At 47.5% G+C, this 17,005-nt stretch overlaps 1 protein-coding gene across 1 annotated transcript in view; it reads left to right on the forward strand.

Moving 5' to 3' along the window:
* The window catches only part of ank1b (ankyrin 1, erythrocytic b), a gene marked incomplete at both ends in the record, with an annotated part of 75,304 nt that extends 58,299 nt beyond the window's left edge, over positions 1–17,005 (forward strand). The window contains 12 exons of the mRNA XM_079734593.1: positions 564–660; positions 1,099–1,327; positions 1,689–1,817; positions 3,566–3,685; positions 4,010–4,094; positions 5,677–5,751; positions 5,986–6,117; positions 7,112–7,267; positions 13,825–14,488; positions 14,920–15,091; positions 15,674–15,742; positions 16,931–17,005. Of these exons, the coding sequence (XP_079590719.1) occupies positions 564–660; positions 1,099–1,327; positions 1,689–1,817; positions 3,566–3,685; positions 4,010–4,094; positions 5,677–5,751; positions 5,986–6,117; positions 7,112–7,267; positions 13,825–14,488; positions 14,920–15,091; positions 15,674–15,742; positions 16,931–17,005 (2,003 nt within the window). The remainder of the gene's footprint in view (positions 1–563; positions 661–1,098; positions 1,328–1,688; positions 1,818–3,565; positions 3,686–4,009; positions 4,095–5,676; positions 5,752–5,985; positions 6,118–7,111; positions 7,268–13,824; positions 14,489–14,919; positions 15,092–15,673; positions 15,743–16,930) is intronic.

Raw genomic sequence — 17,005 nt, forward strand, 5'->3', positions numbered from 1 at the left:
CGGGACAGGGGAGAGCTGCTGCTTTTGGCGGTTAAACATTACATAAAGATTTATATGACATTATTCTGACAAGGAAGAGGGAGGAACACACACACACACACACACACACACACACACACACACACACACACGCACACACAGGTTCAGCTGATGTCGCCACGTTCACTTCCGATAATTACAGCTAGTAGCTAAAAGAATAGCTAATGGCGACCAATATTCTAATGTTAACATCTAAGTAATGGCTTATGTTAATATTGTCATATGAACTTCTAGTATACTAATATTAACATCAAGTAATAGTTCTTATTACTTAGATGTACACTCTGCCGGCCTTCTTTTAAACAGGGTGAAGGGCGTTGGTAAAGGTGAAAGGAAAATAGATACAAGCAGAGTCCCACACTCACTTAGGGAGGTAGGTAGGAACGATAAAAAGAGAAGAAGGATAGGGAGACACAGTGGAGAGTCGTGCACAGCATCACCTAGATGTCCTTGATCGCAGGGACCAGCCAGCATGAATCATTGTTTGGTTGTTGCTGATGTGTGTTTTGTGTGTTGTGTGGCAGGGGGGACAGCGCCGGCCCAGTGGGAAGACATCACAGGGACCACCAAGTTGATGTACGCCCACAACTGCGCCAACTTCACCACCAATGTTTCAGCGAGGTGAGCTGTCTGCCCGTCTGTCTGTACTCAACTGTGTGTGTGTGTTCGTAATTTTTCTGTCAAGCTTACTCTTTAACAATGTCTTTTCATGAACCATCTTTGTTATTATATTATATTATTTATATCATTCTATATATTTTACTGTTCCAACTCTTTTGTGATCAAATCCATCTTTTTTGCGATCTGTCTCTTTCAAGATTCCTCTCTTTTGTGCGATCTATATCTCTGTAGGTGACACATCCCTCCACAATCTCTATCCCGCGATCCATATCTGTTTTCCGACCTAATCTCCGTCCGGCGATCCATCGCTCTCCCCGCCACCTAATCTCTCGGCTCTGTGATCCATCGCTCTCCCCGCCACCTAATCTCTCGGCTCTGTGATCCGTCGCTCTCCCCTTGATCCCTCCTCCCCTCTGGCTGCCCCCCCCCCTCCTCCAGGTTCTGGCTGGCCGACTGCCCGCGCACGGCCGAGGCGGTGACCTTCGCCAACCTGCTGTACCGGGAGCTGATGTCGGTGCCCTACATGGCCAAGTTCGTGGTGTTCGCCAAGATGAACGAGGCGCGCGAGGGCCGCCTGCGCTGCTACTGCATGACCGACGACAAGATGGACAAGACCCTGGAGCTGCACGAGAACTTCAGCGAGGTGGCACGCAGCCGCGACATAGAGGTGGGCGCAAGGGGTCAAGAGGGGTCACGTGGGACTGTTTCATTTCTTTGTGAAATGCCTTGTGATTCGTCGAAGCCGCCACACAATATATATCCAATGTATTGTTATTATGTTTGCAATTTCTATATCATTTTGTACTAGTTGCTAGTGTTGGTCATGCAGTTGTATTTTGTGCAAGAGGAATCATAGTGATACATAAACACCGGTTTACCCTTGTATACGTGTGTGTGTTCGCACGTGTGTGTGTGTGTGTGTCTGTCTGTATTTGTTGCCGTGTGTGTGTGCGTGTGTGCCTGTGTGTGTGTGTGTGTGTGTGTGTGTGTGTGTGTGTGTGTGTGTGTGTGTGTGTGTGTGTGAGCAGGTGATGGAGGGAATGCCTCTGCACCTGGAGTGCTCCGGGAACCTGGTCCCGGTGAGGAAGGCCACCCAGCAGCCACGTAGCTTCAGCTTCCAGGCCTTCAGAGACAACCGGCTTCCTGTCCCAGTCAAGGTCTGTTTAATCTCCCCCACCTCCCCCATCTCTCCTCCCTCTCTCTCCCTCCCACTCCTTATCCCTCTCTCTCTCTCTCTCCCTCCCACTCCTTATCTCTCTCTCTCTCTCTCTCTCTCTCTCTCTCTCTCTCTCTCTCTCTCTCTCTCTCTCTGTATCTATGTTGTACTCACCTGTTGTTACTGCTGCTGCTGTGTCCTAATATCTGTGTCTGTTTGGAGCCGAGGTGATTCAGGAAGTATTAGTTTTAAATTGTCGCTTTTTCCGTTGTGATTTATTTTCTACGTGAGTCGTATTGTTTATCGCTTTACTGCAGAACAGGTGAACCGTCTAGCTGCCCTTAGTGTTGTCGTGTTGGTGTGCGTGTTTGTGTCTGTGTGTGTGTCGTGCTTTTACCTGTGTGTTAATGTTTCTCATCCATTTCTCGTTTCCGTAAGGCATTTCATTTACAGCGGACTGCACATAGTCTCTTCTTCATTTTTTTTGAAGTCATGCACCAAAAAGTGTTCACAGGGCTCACAGGGAAATTAATGCAATAAGTTATATTTTCTTCTCTTTCTTAGTTTGGGTGCATCGCCCCAGTTTAAGTTTAGAACAAAGAATAAAAAGTGTTCTTTAAGTTGGGTTCTCATCTCAGTCCTCTCAGAATTTGTGTGTCATTTGTAGTAAAATACATTCATTGCATGGATATATTTTGGCGGTAGAACTCCCCTCCATCCTCACCTGTGTCATACAACTGTTATCATTCTCTGCCAAATCCACACTTATCTATTTAAGTGGAAGTGGTAGTAGTGTTCATTCATCTGTTCATCATGTCTCTGAATTCCTATTTTCTTTTTATTTCTAAGTTTGTATGTCCATCCATGTGTCTTATGGTTAAGTCTGTCTTTTTGTCTCTGTCCATCTGCCTGGCTATCCGTCGGTCTGTCTGTATATCTGTTCCTCAGTCTGTCTGACTGTCTCTCTGTCTTTGTCTGTCTGCCTACCGAACTGTCTGTCTCTCGGTCCGTCTGTCTTGTCTCTGTCTGTCTGTCTAATTTCTTCGTCAGTCTGTCTGTCTGTCCCGTCTCTTTTTCTGTCTCTCTGTCTGTTCGTCAGACTGTCTGTCTGTATCTGTCTGTGTGTCTCTCTTTATCTATCTGTCTGTGTGCCAGTCTGTCTGTCTGCGTGTCCCCCTGTTTGTCCTTGTCTCGGAGTGTGTGACCTTGTGTGGTCACACAAGGTCAGTGTAGCCGTACCCCCCCGACAAATGCCCCGCCTAGAGGCGTCGGCCGTTTGCACGCCCCTTGTAGGACTCTCTCACTTTTTTTCCTTTGCCTTGCCTGCTTATCTTGCGGCCTTGCGTGTCTGTACGTGTCTGTCTCACTGTCTCTCTTTCTCCCTCTCACGGTCACTGTATCTGTCTGGTCTGACAGACGTCCAGGTAAAATGAGCAGGTAAATCTCTCCCTCTCTCGCCTGCCTGTGGACTGCTTCCATTTCCCAACTCCCAAACCGTCCCCTGCGTGTCCCCCTCTCCCCCCCCTCTCCCAACCGCCATCACTAGGAGGTCTAACACTGTGCTGCTTTGTTTCTCTTTCTCCCATCTTTCTCTCTCTCTCTCTCTCTCTCTCTCTCTCTCTCTCCTTCTCCTTCTCCTTCTCCTTCTTTCTCTTTTCTATCCATGTCTCTTTCTATTCTGTCGTATGCCTCTCTCTATTCAATCCTATGTCTCTCTACTCGAATCCTATCTCTAAATAACTGAACCAGGTCAGAGACATGAACAAGGATGCCACAGGGTTTCTGTCGTTCCTGCGGAAGTCTACCAAGTACGAGGAAACGCAACATGTGTTGTGTAACCTCAACATCACCATGCCTCCCTGTGTCAAGGTAATGTCTCTCAGACTCTCTCTCTCTCTGGTTAAGGTGTCTTCAGATGTCTTCTTCAGGTGTCTTAAGATTGGTCCAATGAGTGTTCCAATGTTTCTCTGGTCAACATTGGTAGAAACAGTGTTGAAATGGCAGGCCGGGATTTGATGCGTATGAAGCAGTAGGTCCTTATCTTGCTAAAGCTTCTATGTATGTAGTGCCACTGCACTAGTTTAAGCGATTAGCCCAGTGCGATGGTGCCCCTTTAATGAAAAGTATCTCCAAATCAAGCCCTGAAGATGGTAACACACGATCAATGAAACCGATCTCTTGTGTCCATCTCAGGCCGCCGGGAGTGAGGAGCGCCGGCGAACTCTGACCCCGCTCGCCCTCAGGGAGCGCTACAGTGCCCTGAACGAACCGGCCATGGGTGAGTCCCTCCACCACCACACCAGTGTCCCCCACTTCACTAGAGTGTTCCTCATAGACCAGGAGAGTGAGGCCGAACCCCTGAATGTTTGCACTGAAATAAAAACCCTCTGCTTCCTAACTCTCTCTGTATCTCTATCTCTCTCTCTCTCTCTCTCTCTCTCTCTCTCTCTCTCTCTCTCTCTCTCTCTCTCTCTCTCTCTCTCTCTCTCTCTCTCTCTCTCTCTGTCTCTGTGTCTGTCCCAATCTCTGTCTCACACTCTCTACCTCTCTCGCCCACGCATGGCACTCAGACGGGCCTGGGGTGCAGTGCATTGCTCTGCTCTACACTGTATGCTTGATGGTTCTCCCTTAGTTCCGGGTAAAGGGGACCCTGAGTGGAATGTGCGCCCATAGGTTTGCAGCAGTCCTCCAAAAGACAACCCCATCTTCCCCATCCACAACCCCCCTACCCCCAGGAACAATGGCTCCACGGCAAACAGAGGATATTCATTTTTTCGGTCAATCTCCTCCTCTTGTTGTTCCTGATTGTCCTGGTAGCCATGACGACCCGAGGAATGACGACCTCTGTGATTGGTCCTTGCATGGCGCTGTTTTTTTTCTCCCTCCACTGCGACACCCGTTGGCATGACAGCACCGGACAGTAGATTAGCACTGGGAATGGGCGGGACCTCGCAGTGGAGCTAGACAGAGGAGCCGTCCGATTGGCCCATTTAAATGTGGATAACGGATGGGGGGCCGGGGGGGAACAAGGCCTTTTCTGTCTTGAAGTAACAGCGCTGCCACATTGCACTTAGTCCTTTGACGATGATAGCTGAATGCGACAGTGTCCGATTAAATGAGCATTTGAATGATGCGTTGCCCATCTATCCATGTACCCCCTGATTCTAACCCACCGTGACTCTATGGCCTGCTACCCCAGAGCATCACATTGATCTAAACATGACTCGGTACTTTAAGGGCCATGCTCATCCCTCTTGAACACAAGAGTGGTCTTTTGTCAAGGTAAGTTCAACCCAAAAAAGACAAACAAAAGCACTTTGTTTGTAGTGATGGTGTCTTTGTTTTGAAGCTGGCATTAAATGTTATATTGAGGTATGAAGTGATCACTGGCGATCATGGGACATTATTCAATGATCTTGTTAAGTTATGTCCTCCCTAGGTTCGACAAGATATTAGAATACGATTGTTATCAGAATACGATTGTTATTATATAAGTAGTCCTGCTAACACTTTACAATAAGGGTATAATAATTAACCATTAAATCACATTAGGTAATGCAGTATTTATAACAAACAGATGGTTAACAAATGGCCCAGTAATCATTTACGAATGGTGTTCATCTTAACTATTGGTGTTCATGAATAAATCCCCCTAACCCTAACCGGTACCCCTAGTCCTAAACCCTGTGCTAATGCTATATAATAATGCTTAAAAATACATTAACTTATGTTAATGAATGGATAATTAATGTCCCCTTGTTGTAAAGTGTTACCCCCATGCAGTGTTAGAGCCCCAGGGAGGCTTTTGAATGTCCAACAGTGAATGAGTGTCTCACATGTTGCTGTCTGGTTGTGTTTAGCCTCAGTTAACGTCATTGAGAGGACGGAACTCAAGATCAACCTCATATCAGAGCAGCTGGGCTTGAGTTGGGCAGGTACGTTCCAGCCATGTCTTCACTTGGTGTAAAAAATAACATATTTGTGTTCTGAAAGTCCGTCATCTGGATCTGACACCCACATTCTCCGTTCTCTGTCTGTTTGTCTTGTCTGGTACCAACTGGCACCGTCTGACTGTGTGTCCGTCTGGTACCGTCTGACTGTGTGTCTGACTGTCTGCGACTGGTGGGGTCTGTCTGTCTGTCTGGTACTGCCTGCCCCTGGTTCATCAGAGCTGGCCCGGGAGCTGCTGTTCAGCGTGGACGAGATCAACCGCATCCGCGTGGAACATCCCAACTCTCTGCAGGACCAGAGCTCGGCCCTGCTCAGCCTGTGGGTCGGCAGGGAGGGCAAGAGAGCCAAGAGTGAGTCCGGCGTCACAGGAGGCTCCAGAGGGAAGCCCAAAGCACACAGGGCACACATTCCGGTTCATGTTTGTAGCGTTACCCAAGGGGAAGAAATCGAGTCGTGCTAACAGAGCAAAGCGCATGTAACGTGAATGCTGTCGGGGCCGTGTTGTTTTGCTCCTTCGTAATGGACGGAAAGTCTATTCCGTGAAATGTAAAAGCACTATTTAGCTTTTGTCCTGACCTGGCTGTGTGCTCTGGGCTTTCACATTACACAATAGTCTGTGCGAGTGATGTTGCTACCTGACCAAAGTTAAAGAGGCGGTTGGTAAGAATATAATCTCGAGTAATGTGGCTGCCTGCCCAATGTTAAAGCGGAAGTAGGTACGAGTTGTGCGTTGCAAAGAGAGAGAGCAGAAGAGAGCAAGATTTTGAAACGAAACACCCCTTTGCGTTACTCTGCAAATGACACACTGACTGTGCTGCATACACATGCCTGTGATTGGTCTGGCAAAATGGATTCCCGCAACCAATCAGGATAGAGGTTCTCTGTTTTGTCAGAAATGAGGCGTAGTCTAAAATCAATATTGTCTCATAGGTCGACAGGTGACCAGATACTCTCACATCGCATCCCACTCACTAAACACTAACGTACAAATAACAGCTGTTAAATTGTACCTTCAGCAGCTTTAAAGGTGACATATTATACCACCAGGTGTGATTGTGATTAACTGTTACAAGCAGTTTTGGAAATCTGCCTCTTCTGACATCACAAGTGGGCGTGTCCACCTAGATGTGTGCTGGATAGATCAGTACCAGCCTACCCAGTGGACCGTAGCAAACGTTGCTCATCTAACCTTCATACATCTAGGTGAGCACGCCCGCTCCACACTCTCGCACACACTCCTGGTGGTATAATGTGTCACCTTCTAATAGTCGCACTGTTGTTGTGGACGCAGTTCTCATCATCATCCTCTCCCTCTCTGTCTTCCCTCTCCCTCTGGCGGTCCAGTGGAGAGTCTGTACGGAGCTCTGAGGATCATCGAGAGGGGGGATATCGTGAGCTCCCTGGAGGGCCAGGCCCAAACTCTGGCCCCCGGGGCACCGGAGCACGGGGCCGGTCGGCTGGTGGAACATGACTCCTCCCTGCTCTCTCCCAGTGTTAATGGTAAGGTACACACACACACACATACACACACATGCACACCAAGCCTCACACACTCACCGAGCAGGCCTCAGACACACACACAGACACACACACACACACACACACACACACACACACACACACATACAGAGACACACACATACTTATACATACACACACACACACACACACACACACACACATGGCCTCAGACACATGCACACAGACACACAGAGACACATCGGCACGCACACACCAAGCCTCACAGATGCAGAGGCACACACACACACACACACACACACACACCACACACACACACACACACACACACACCAAGCCTCACACATACACACACACACACACACACACACACACACACACACACACACCAAGCCACACACACACACACACCAAGCCTCACACATACACACACACACACACACACACACACACACACACACACACACACACACACACACACACACACACACACACACACACACACACACACACACACACAAAACCAAGCCTCATACACAAACAACACAGCCTCCCCTACAACCCTCAAAGCACCAACAACGTCACAGACCTCGTCGCATGAAGCCGGCCGAATACGGGGACAGCGGCGGCCCGTGAGCCCACTGCCAGCAGGCGCTCACCCCCCTACTGCTGGTGTGTTTATGTGTGTCTCTGTCGCTCCACAAGAGGCCACGGACACAAGGCCAGCTCCCCTAGTACACAGGCCGCGGGCAATTAGGCCCCCGTTTCTCAGGAGGGGTAAGTCCACAAGGCACTCATGCATGGTTGCTATGCGGGTGACGGTGACGGTGACGTTGGTGAAGTTGACGATGAGAACGAACGTTGACGCTCACCTGATCATTAGATGTCGGAGCTATGGTGCGCGTGCACGCGTGTGTGCGTGTGTCTGCGTGTATGTGTCTCACAACATGCACCTGACCGTGGTTGTGGTAAGAGCATGTCCACAGAGCACTGCCTGCGTGCGTTGCCCCGGCGGGGCGTAAAGTCATCGCTCTAGTCGCGCTACCCATGCTTCAGCCTCTGGCAGCGTGTCGGATCGTACCAGCATCATAGCAGCTGCAGCGCTAGCCCCCATGCAGCAGCAGCTTTGAGTGTGTGTCCGTAAATGACGAGTAAGGTGCACATATCACACGGTCGCCCAGGTTGTCCTTTCATAATGTCGCTATTTGAAGTTGTGCGTTATAGTGTATAGATGCCTTTGTGGCTTCTACATTTCGAAACGAGACGCGGGCGCGCGCGTGTGTGTGTGTGTTGTGTGTGTGTGTGTGAGAAGGATGGATACATGACTGAAAAACACACTAACTAGCAGATAGCTTTGGCCCTTCATACTGTTTTTCTTAGCCTCTTCATTCTAAACCTCTATCTCTTTATCTCTCTCTCGATCTCTCGCACTCTAACTTTATTCTAACTTTATTGCTCTCTCTCTCTTATTCCCTGAGTACAAGGTGTAATTTCGGTATATAAGTCGTACTTAGAGGATGGCTTTTGGAAGTGTTTAAAACACATTACAACGTTCTTTCTTAATGACTTGAAATTCTGCCTTATGCTCAGGAGTCTCTCTCTCTCTCTCTCTCTCTCTCTCTCTCTCTCTCTCTCTGTGTATGTATTTCACTCTGAATCTCTTAACATGTCATATCTGCTGCCTATAGCCGCACTCCGCGTCCTCTGCGTCCTCCTCTTCCTCCTAACAGCTCTTCCCGTCCGACCTCTGACCTCATAAGACCTCATGTTGACCTCTGGGCCTCCTCCTCCTTCCTCTCATCTTATGTCTTCGCGCTCCTCCCTTGCTCATTCGAGCTGGGGGCCTCTTCCTCCTCCTCCTCCTCCTCCTCCTCCTCCTCCTCCACCTCCTCTTCAGCCAGCTCTGTGTGTGTACTACCTATGTGTGCATGTGCATGTTGCATGCTTTGCTGTGTTAGAATTGAACATTATTTATATCTTTGCCGTTTTAAAATCATCCTTGTGTGCATGGCATGCTTTCAACCTGTGTTTTCACATACTGTGAATGGTTCCTTAATCTCCTACTCAAACACTATGTTGATTATTCTGCCGTTTCCTTGTGGTGGTCCTTCCTGTGAGAGGGGTTTGTGTTTGGACCCTCAGCGTAAATGCAACACATGCTCCTATGTGTCCGTGACGGGACATCAGTCCCCCCATGGGCAAAACGTCCTTTCGGACCCCTTTTCACATACGTTACCACGGTAACCAGGATCATGTCGATCTTACTACTACATTCATATTACTGTATTGGATACCATTAACAGACACCCAACACACTGTACGATTAACATCGTGCCACACTGAATCCACCAATGGCAGAGGATCACTTTGAGCGCTTGTGTTTAAGTAAACGCGTCACTCTGTTACTTCTCGTCATGTTTAATAGGACACGTTGTGTCGCTATGAAGTGAATTGCATGATATCTCTTTAGTCATTCTGCACGACATGTGTCGCTTATATACACACATCGACTCGATAGGAATAAATCCAACTAATAAAGAAGTCATTAAAGGTCAGCACTCATCCCTTGGTCTGAGTCATGGTGTTTTGCCCATGTCAGAACGGATCTCTCCCCACGTATGACCTGGTGTACCGTCTGACCACCGTCCGACCCCAGGATTCCCGTTACAGCCCTCATAGTCATGTGGGTGTGTTTAATACAGAGAGCTCACCATAAACCCAAGGGTGTGTACATCTGTGTTCCAGCCTGTGTGTAGCATCTGTGTATGTTCAGTGTGTTTTTGTGCAGTGTGTGTATGTTCAGTGTGTGTTTGTGCAGTGTGTGTATGTTCAGTGTGTTTTTGTGCAGTGGGCGTTTGTTTGATGGGTGGTGTGTGTGTGTGTGTGTGTGTGTGTGTGTGTGTGTGTGTGTGTGTGCGCGTGTGTGTTAGTGTGTGTATGCGTTGGCTTTGTTGTGGTGTGATGTTTTGTTCATGCCATGACTTTCTGTGAAGTTTATTGTCAGTATTTCACATTATGTGCCTCTTTGTGTGGACACCAGTCTTTTTGTGTTTTGGTGTGTGTCTTATGATGTGTGTCGTTGTATGTGTGTTGTGTTTGTGTGCAGAGTTATGTTCAAAATGGCAGGAGAGAAGGGAAAGGCTAACCCATCTGCTTCATTCTAACTCCGATCCATCTCTATTCTAACTCCATCTATGCTTTCCCACCTACCCTCAACCCTGTCCTCCGTCGTCTGGCCGCAGAGACCCACAGACATGCTCACTTCGTTCCCATTGACTGATATTATTACTGCCTGTTCAACCATACAAGCTCCATGAATAATGATATCACCATATTCTCTAGAGTATTATTGCACAATTATTATTATTATTACCTTTAATTAGGTGCTGTTATATTGGCCTTTGTCGTGCCTAAAATACTGTATATTGGTAACATAAAGCAGATAGAAATCTACAGTGGAGTAAAGTCAAGGTTTTAAAGTGTTTCTGTTTTTTTTTTTTTTAATACTATCAACGCTCCCTGGAGGAACAGTTATTTTAACTCAATGGGACCTTTTCCTGGTTATATAAAGGTTAAATAAAATACAATAAAAAACACTACCTTCTGTATGCCAGTGCGGTAAAATAAACAAACATTATAATGAAACACAACTTAGTTTTCAATAAGACTATCTATAACAACATAATATCACAAAATATTAGACCTGACCTTCACAGTGAGGGGCAATTGACATACAAAATGCAATCTTTGCTCAATTTGTAAACTACTCTCAGCCTTTCCATAATTTGCACCCACTTCACTAAAGGAGAATACTAAACAGCTAGCAGTACACAGGAGACCTATACAGTCCTAGCCATAGACGCTTTCAACTGGATTTTTAACCCAATGAACCAAGATAAAAGGAGAAGATATTATAAATGCTCTTTTATTATTACATTTGCTGCCTTATTACTGGAACCAATTGTAGTTGATTGTAGTACTTGAGTAAATTATTTAGGGTAATATAATCAATCTGAGGTGTCAGATATGAGAAATAATTCGGCAATTATTCAATTGCAAATGAAGATTTAAACATATGAACACTTGACTTACATCAATTATAAATGTATTAATCTTTTGGGTGGATTTCCCCTTTAACTCATCTTGGCTAATCCCACTTATTAAAGCCCATTGATCCACTCTAAGTACTTATCTAAAGCATTGCAAAGATATTTCATTAAGTGCGTTGAAGACAATGAGAATGGCTTTCGAGTATCTTACTTTGTGTTTATGAGGAATTTCCGAGCATAACATGAACATTTTTGCATTTGATGCGAAACAGAACGTACAATAAAATCTGTATGTGTTCAGTCACAGCTGTTTTTTAAAGTGAGGACAAACTTATGTGTGTTATGCTTATAATGGTTGAAAGCTAAGAGGGCAACTGCACACACATTCTCGGAAACTAGCAAAACTATATCTACCATACAGATTGACGTTTAATAGATTTGGACATAAAATATGAAATAAACCGACTTTAGGCTTTTGCTACAGGCCTAATGGTGGTTAATATGAATGTAGAGCTGAGCAAGTGGGTGAAAATCTCATTCTATTTTAATTTCATCATGACCTTAAAATGGTTATTAAAGAGCCAGTGAACCCAAAACCACTTACTTGTTTTAAATGTGATAATTTGTCTTACATAATCGTCAAACTAGTAATGTATGCCACTTCATCACTGTTAATGAAATAAGTCCCTAATTTAGAGTAAAAAGGGGTGAAATCTTATGTTTTCACCATTCTCCCTGAAACACGATGTGAACGTTCCACTCTGCTGCGGAAGAGGTGGCGTTCTTTTCGTGAGATTAGACTACCTTCTAGTCTGACATCATGACCAGTTTATGTGAACGTGGGGAGCTCGGTCTGGGCAGCGGTTGACTGAAAGTTGGGCTTTTCAGACTAGAATATCGCTACAGTGTGTGTGGATGGTGAAGCTCCATCTGAGTAGCGATGTTTTTAATGTCCACATTTGCGTGAGGCCTGTGCTTCCTTGACACTTATAGTATAACGAGTCTACGGTGTGGCGGATTTCATAAACAACACTGCTTATTATAATGCTCATAACAATACTTAAAAAGTATCTTAAAGTTGCCGTGGGTCATAACCATGGGGATAACAAGCCACCTTCTTTCCTAAAACTCTCAGCCCAAAACAGATTTCTTTAAACCACATTGTGTTTGAATTCCATCTGAAACAGTGGTCTCACTGGCTCTTTAAGAAAAAGGATGTTGTGTGTTCATGGTTTAAAATATTCAACTTAATTGAACAAAAACTGGTACTAAGCTAACTTATTCGTTTATGAACCGCATCGCTGTTTGTGCAATGTGACACTCAATTATTCAAGTAAAGTTAAGTAAATATAGGATTGTATGGTTTGTTAAAAAGGAACATATGCTGAAACATTGCTGATAGTGTGTGTGTGTGTGTGTGTGTGTGTGTGTGTGTAGGCGTGGGTGAGTGTGTGCGTGCGTGCTGGTCTGTGCATGTGTTGGTCCATGTGTGTGCTGGTGGGTGTGTTTGTATGTGTGCGTGCGTGGGTTTATCTGTGCGTGCTGGTCCGTGTGTGTTGGTGGGTGTTTGCTGGTGTGCTGGGGTACCACTGTCTCATGAATGATGAATTCAAGCGCAGTCATATCAGTATGTGAGACGGGCAACGCAGGAATGCATGACTCTGATGCAAGTTCACTCGTACCGGCAACAGTACCTTGCGGTATACTCTGTGGAATCTGCAAGATGCTGGTGACCCACACACACACGCAACTTGCAACAAGGGTTGGAACGATAATGCAGATTCTTGCATAACAGTCTTGCAAGCATCTGTCATGAAGTACAAATGTATCCGTAAATATATTTGAATTCATTTAACCTTTATGGGAAGATTTCTAAGTATCGTGCCAACCTGACTTGCAGCACGCAACACATAATATTTTATCCTCCTACAAGGGAACCCTTCTGCTGTTGCAGCTTAACTCCTCATAGAGAAACCTTTATGAGGTTTCTCCATCACCCATCACCTGGACAACAGTGAATGCCACTCCCGTATCCCTAAACCTGTCCCAATGATGTTTATCTCAGCTGCAGGTCCAACAACAGTGCATTATAATTATGAACACATTACCTTAGCAATTGCTCAAGATATGAATTGAACAATGTAATATTTACCAATTCCATACTTTGTGCAATTATTCAGCCAAAACGTAATGTATATAATTGTGATGGGCCCTTCCTTTTAAACCGGAAGTCGAGTAAACACTTTTGATCGGCAAGCACAAAATCTAAAGTTCAGAATTTAGTTTTAGGCTCAAGTTCTCAGGTGTGCACAAATGATCTGGAAAAACCAACACATACCCAAAACGTGTTCCCTTTCTCGCTGTAAACCAAACACACATCCTCCGAACACGACCCAGTGGGACAGGGTTAAACAACCCCTTCGGTTTCCCCTGCCAGGGCCCAGAAACAGCCCCCTTCCACCGCCCCCTCCCCTGTGCCTGCACGCTGCTATTCTCTCTCCTCTCCCCTTCCCCCCCCTCATGCTCCAGGCTACGGGCTGCTGCAGGAGGAGCTGCTCCTCTCCCCGGCCTCCATGCAGTACAGCCTGCCCTCGCCGCTGGGCTCGGAGCCCTACTGGAGGGAGGTGTCGGGCCTGGAGTGCGCCCCCATCGCCACCACCGAGGAGGACACGCTGCTGGAGATGTCGGACGTGCAGGTGTGGCCGGCGGGGGTCAGCCCCTCGCTGGTGACGGTGGAGGACTCCTCCCTGGACGGCAGCCGGGCCGACGACTCGGAGGGCGCCACGCTCTCCCTCCCCTACAGCCTGGGCCGGCCCAGCAGCGGGCTGAGCGGCGCCAGCGGCTCCATCATGGAGCTGGAGGAGGAGGAGGAGGAGGAGGAGGAGGAGGAAGGGGAGGTGGAGGAGGAGGAGGAGGTGGAGGCGGCGGCGTCGCAAGGGCCCGCCGCTGTGCTGGCGGAGCGGGAAAGGGTGAGGGCCAGCGGGGCCGTGCCCAAGGTCAACCTCAACGGCCAGCTGGGGGGTCAGAGGTCGGCGGGAGAAGGAGGAGGAGGCGGAGCGAGAGGAGGAGGAGGAGGAGGAGGTGCAGGGCTGGGTTCAGTGGAAGGCTTCTCTGTTGTTACAGGCCAGCAGGTGTACGCCCAGCTGTGTCAGATCTCCGGGCTGAGCGGGGCGTCGGACCACAACGGGGACAGGTAGGGTCCACACACACACACAGCACGGGCCCCTCATATCGTCACTCACGTTCCCCCGCTCCCGGTGCTGGTGCTGATCGCTTTCTGTCTTCATTTGCTTCTTTCTTCCTGTGTTGTTTGTTTGCTTGTGTTTGTTGTTTGTCTCTCTCCCCCCCCCCCCCCCCCCCTCTCTCTTTCTCTGTCTCTCTCTGTCTCCCTCTCTCTGTCTGTCTCTCTCTCTGTCTCCCTCTCTCTGTCTGTCTGTCTCTCTCTCTGTCTCTCTCTCTCTCTCTCTCTCTCTCTCTCTCTCTCTCTCTCTCTCTCTCTCTCTCTCTCTCTCTCTCTCTCTCTCTCTCTCTCTCTGTCTCTCTGTCTCTCTCTCTCTCTCTCTCTCTCTCTCTCTCTCTCTGTCTCTCTCTCTCTCTCTCTCTCTCTCCCTCTCTGTGTTGCAGAGTGGTGGGCGGCGGGGCCTTCCAGCCCTACCTCCCCGACCGGGACTCTGGCGGGGTGGGGGTGCCCGGGTGGGCGGCCTCCAGGGTCCGGATGCCGTCGGCGTCGCTGGGCTTCCGCGGCGTCGAGGGTGGGCCGGGCCTGCGCATGGCCCAGGAGGCCCTCCAGACCGCGGTGTGTGACATGGGCTACTCCTGGGTGCTGTGTGGGCGGCCCCTACTGCAGGGCCCCCCGCCCTTTAACAGGGGGCTGGGCTTCTCTCCGCAGGAGGCGGGGCTACGTGCCTTTGAACAGGATTGGAGGCGGGGCCAGGTCAGGTTACCGTGCCGACCGCCTGCCAGCCTTCCCCGTGCCCTGAGGAGTGGCTTCTTGCCTTCACCCACACCTGAAGTTTTATTTCATTTTTTATATATATGTTTTATTAGTCCCAACGATCACTGACGACGATGAAACAGCGTTGTTTCATTTGTGCCATCTAACACTTTTGGAATGGCTAAAATAACGACCCATCAAAGTGAATACTTTTGATGATGAAAAGCTGACGCAGAAATGTGTTGAGAAGTTTGGTGCAACACATGGGAAATATACCTTGTAGCTGAGGTTTGAGGCGGCTGGATTGGATTAAAATGGTAGAATGATGCCCCCCCCCCCGATCAATTGTTAATGACATAAATAATAATAATGTTGCATAATGTTACTCCTGCTTGGACTTGCGTTGTGTTATTCTTATATTGTAATGTGCTGTGTTACCGACAGAGGGACGAGAAACAGGACAGCCCCGATGAGCAGTTTGTTGATGAACAAGGGAAGGTACACGCTAGAAAGGTAAGACCGGCATTTCCCTTGCGTAACAACGTAATATTCCCATTAACATGTGTGTTGAAGTGTGTTGAAGTGTGGTGAAAAGTTCCACTGCAGCGTCACGCTCAGCGGCCGTCTTGGCTCTAGGTTGAAAACATAACATGGCTGCAGGGGGTTAACCGGTGAAAGCTCTTGTCTACTCTCCTTGTCCTTCCTTCCCTCCATGCCTCCTTGCCTCCTTACCCCCTTGCTCCAGGTGGGGCTGGGGGTGAGAAAGGGCGCCGGCCTCCGGAGAGTTAAACAGTGAAAACACACTCTCCCACCCCTTAAGGTACGGGCTGCGGTCACGACAAGCACCCTGGCCGCCCAGTGCTTGGACACTCGCTCTGAGAGAGGAACTAGGATATACTCGGCAGATGTTTCTATCATTTCGCAACCCCTTGACCCCGCTGTGACCCGACTGCGACCCTACCGCGACCTCTGCTCTATTCTTTTCACTTACGAAAAAAAAAAATCTCTGGCCTTGGCAGGGGTCGTTTATTCGTTGCTCTTAGGTGTGATTGGTGCGTTTGTTTTTTGGTGAGTGTGTGTGTGTGTTTGGTTATTATTTACTAGGGCTGGGCAAGTTAACGTGTTAATTACGCGTTAACGCAATCTTATTTTAACGCGATTAATGCAAATTGACGCATTAACGCACGTTCTCTTTTTTCTTTTTTTGACTTTGATTTTGAAAGGTTTGCCCACAGAATGTCAACATTCATATCAGGAATATTTTTTGTTTTTCCACTTACTTTACATTCAATTCCACTTGCAGTAAGTGACTGCCTGATTACAATTGCAGTAAGTGACATCCTGTTTACAATTCCCAAATCTGTTGCGCTACTTATTTGAATTTAACTACACATATTCAACCCACACTGAGTGAGTAAATAAAAATCTCTCAAGATCACTTGCTCTGGTTTTTCCTTATTATTTACATTGGTATATGAATGATAATGTGTCACTCCATTTGATAATCTCATTTAACTTCGATTGGAGTGGAATTTTATAAGTGTGTCGCGAGTAAACTCACCAATACTATGCGATTAATCGCGATAAAAACTTTTAATCGTTGCCCAGCCCTATTATTAACGTTTTTAAAATGTGGATTTGGCTTGTATCGTTCAAGGTTTGTTTGTGTTCTTGAGCTAATGGGTTCTCTTTTGCTTCCAGGAACAGACATCTACTGCCAAGCCATCCTCCACAAAAACTCAACCCGAACACAGAGGGAAAAAAGGAAGAAAATGA

Source organism: Pollachius pollachius (assembly GCF_949987615.1).
Source record: "Pollachius pollachius genome assembly, chromosome: 4".
Lineage (NCBI taxonomy): Eukaryota > Metazoa > Chordata > Actinopteri > Gadiformes > Gadidae > Pollachius > Pollachius pollachius.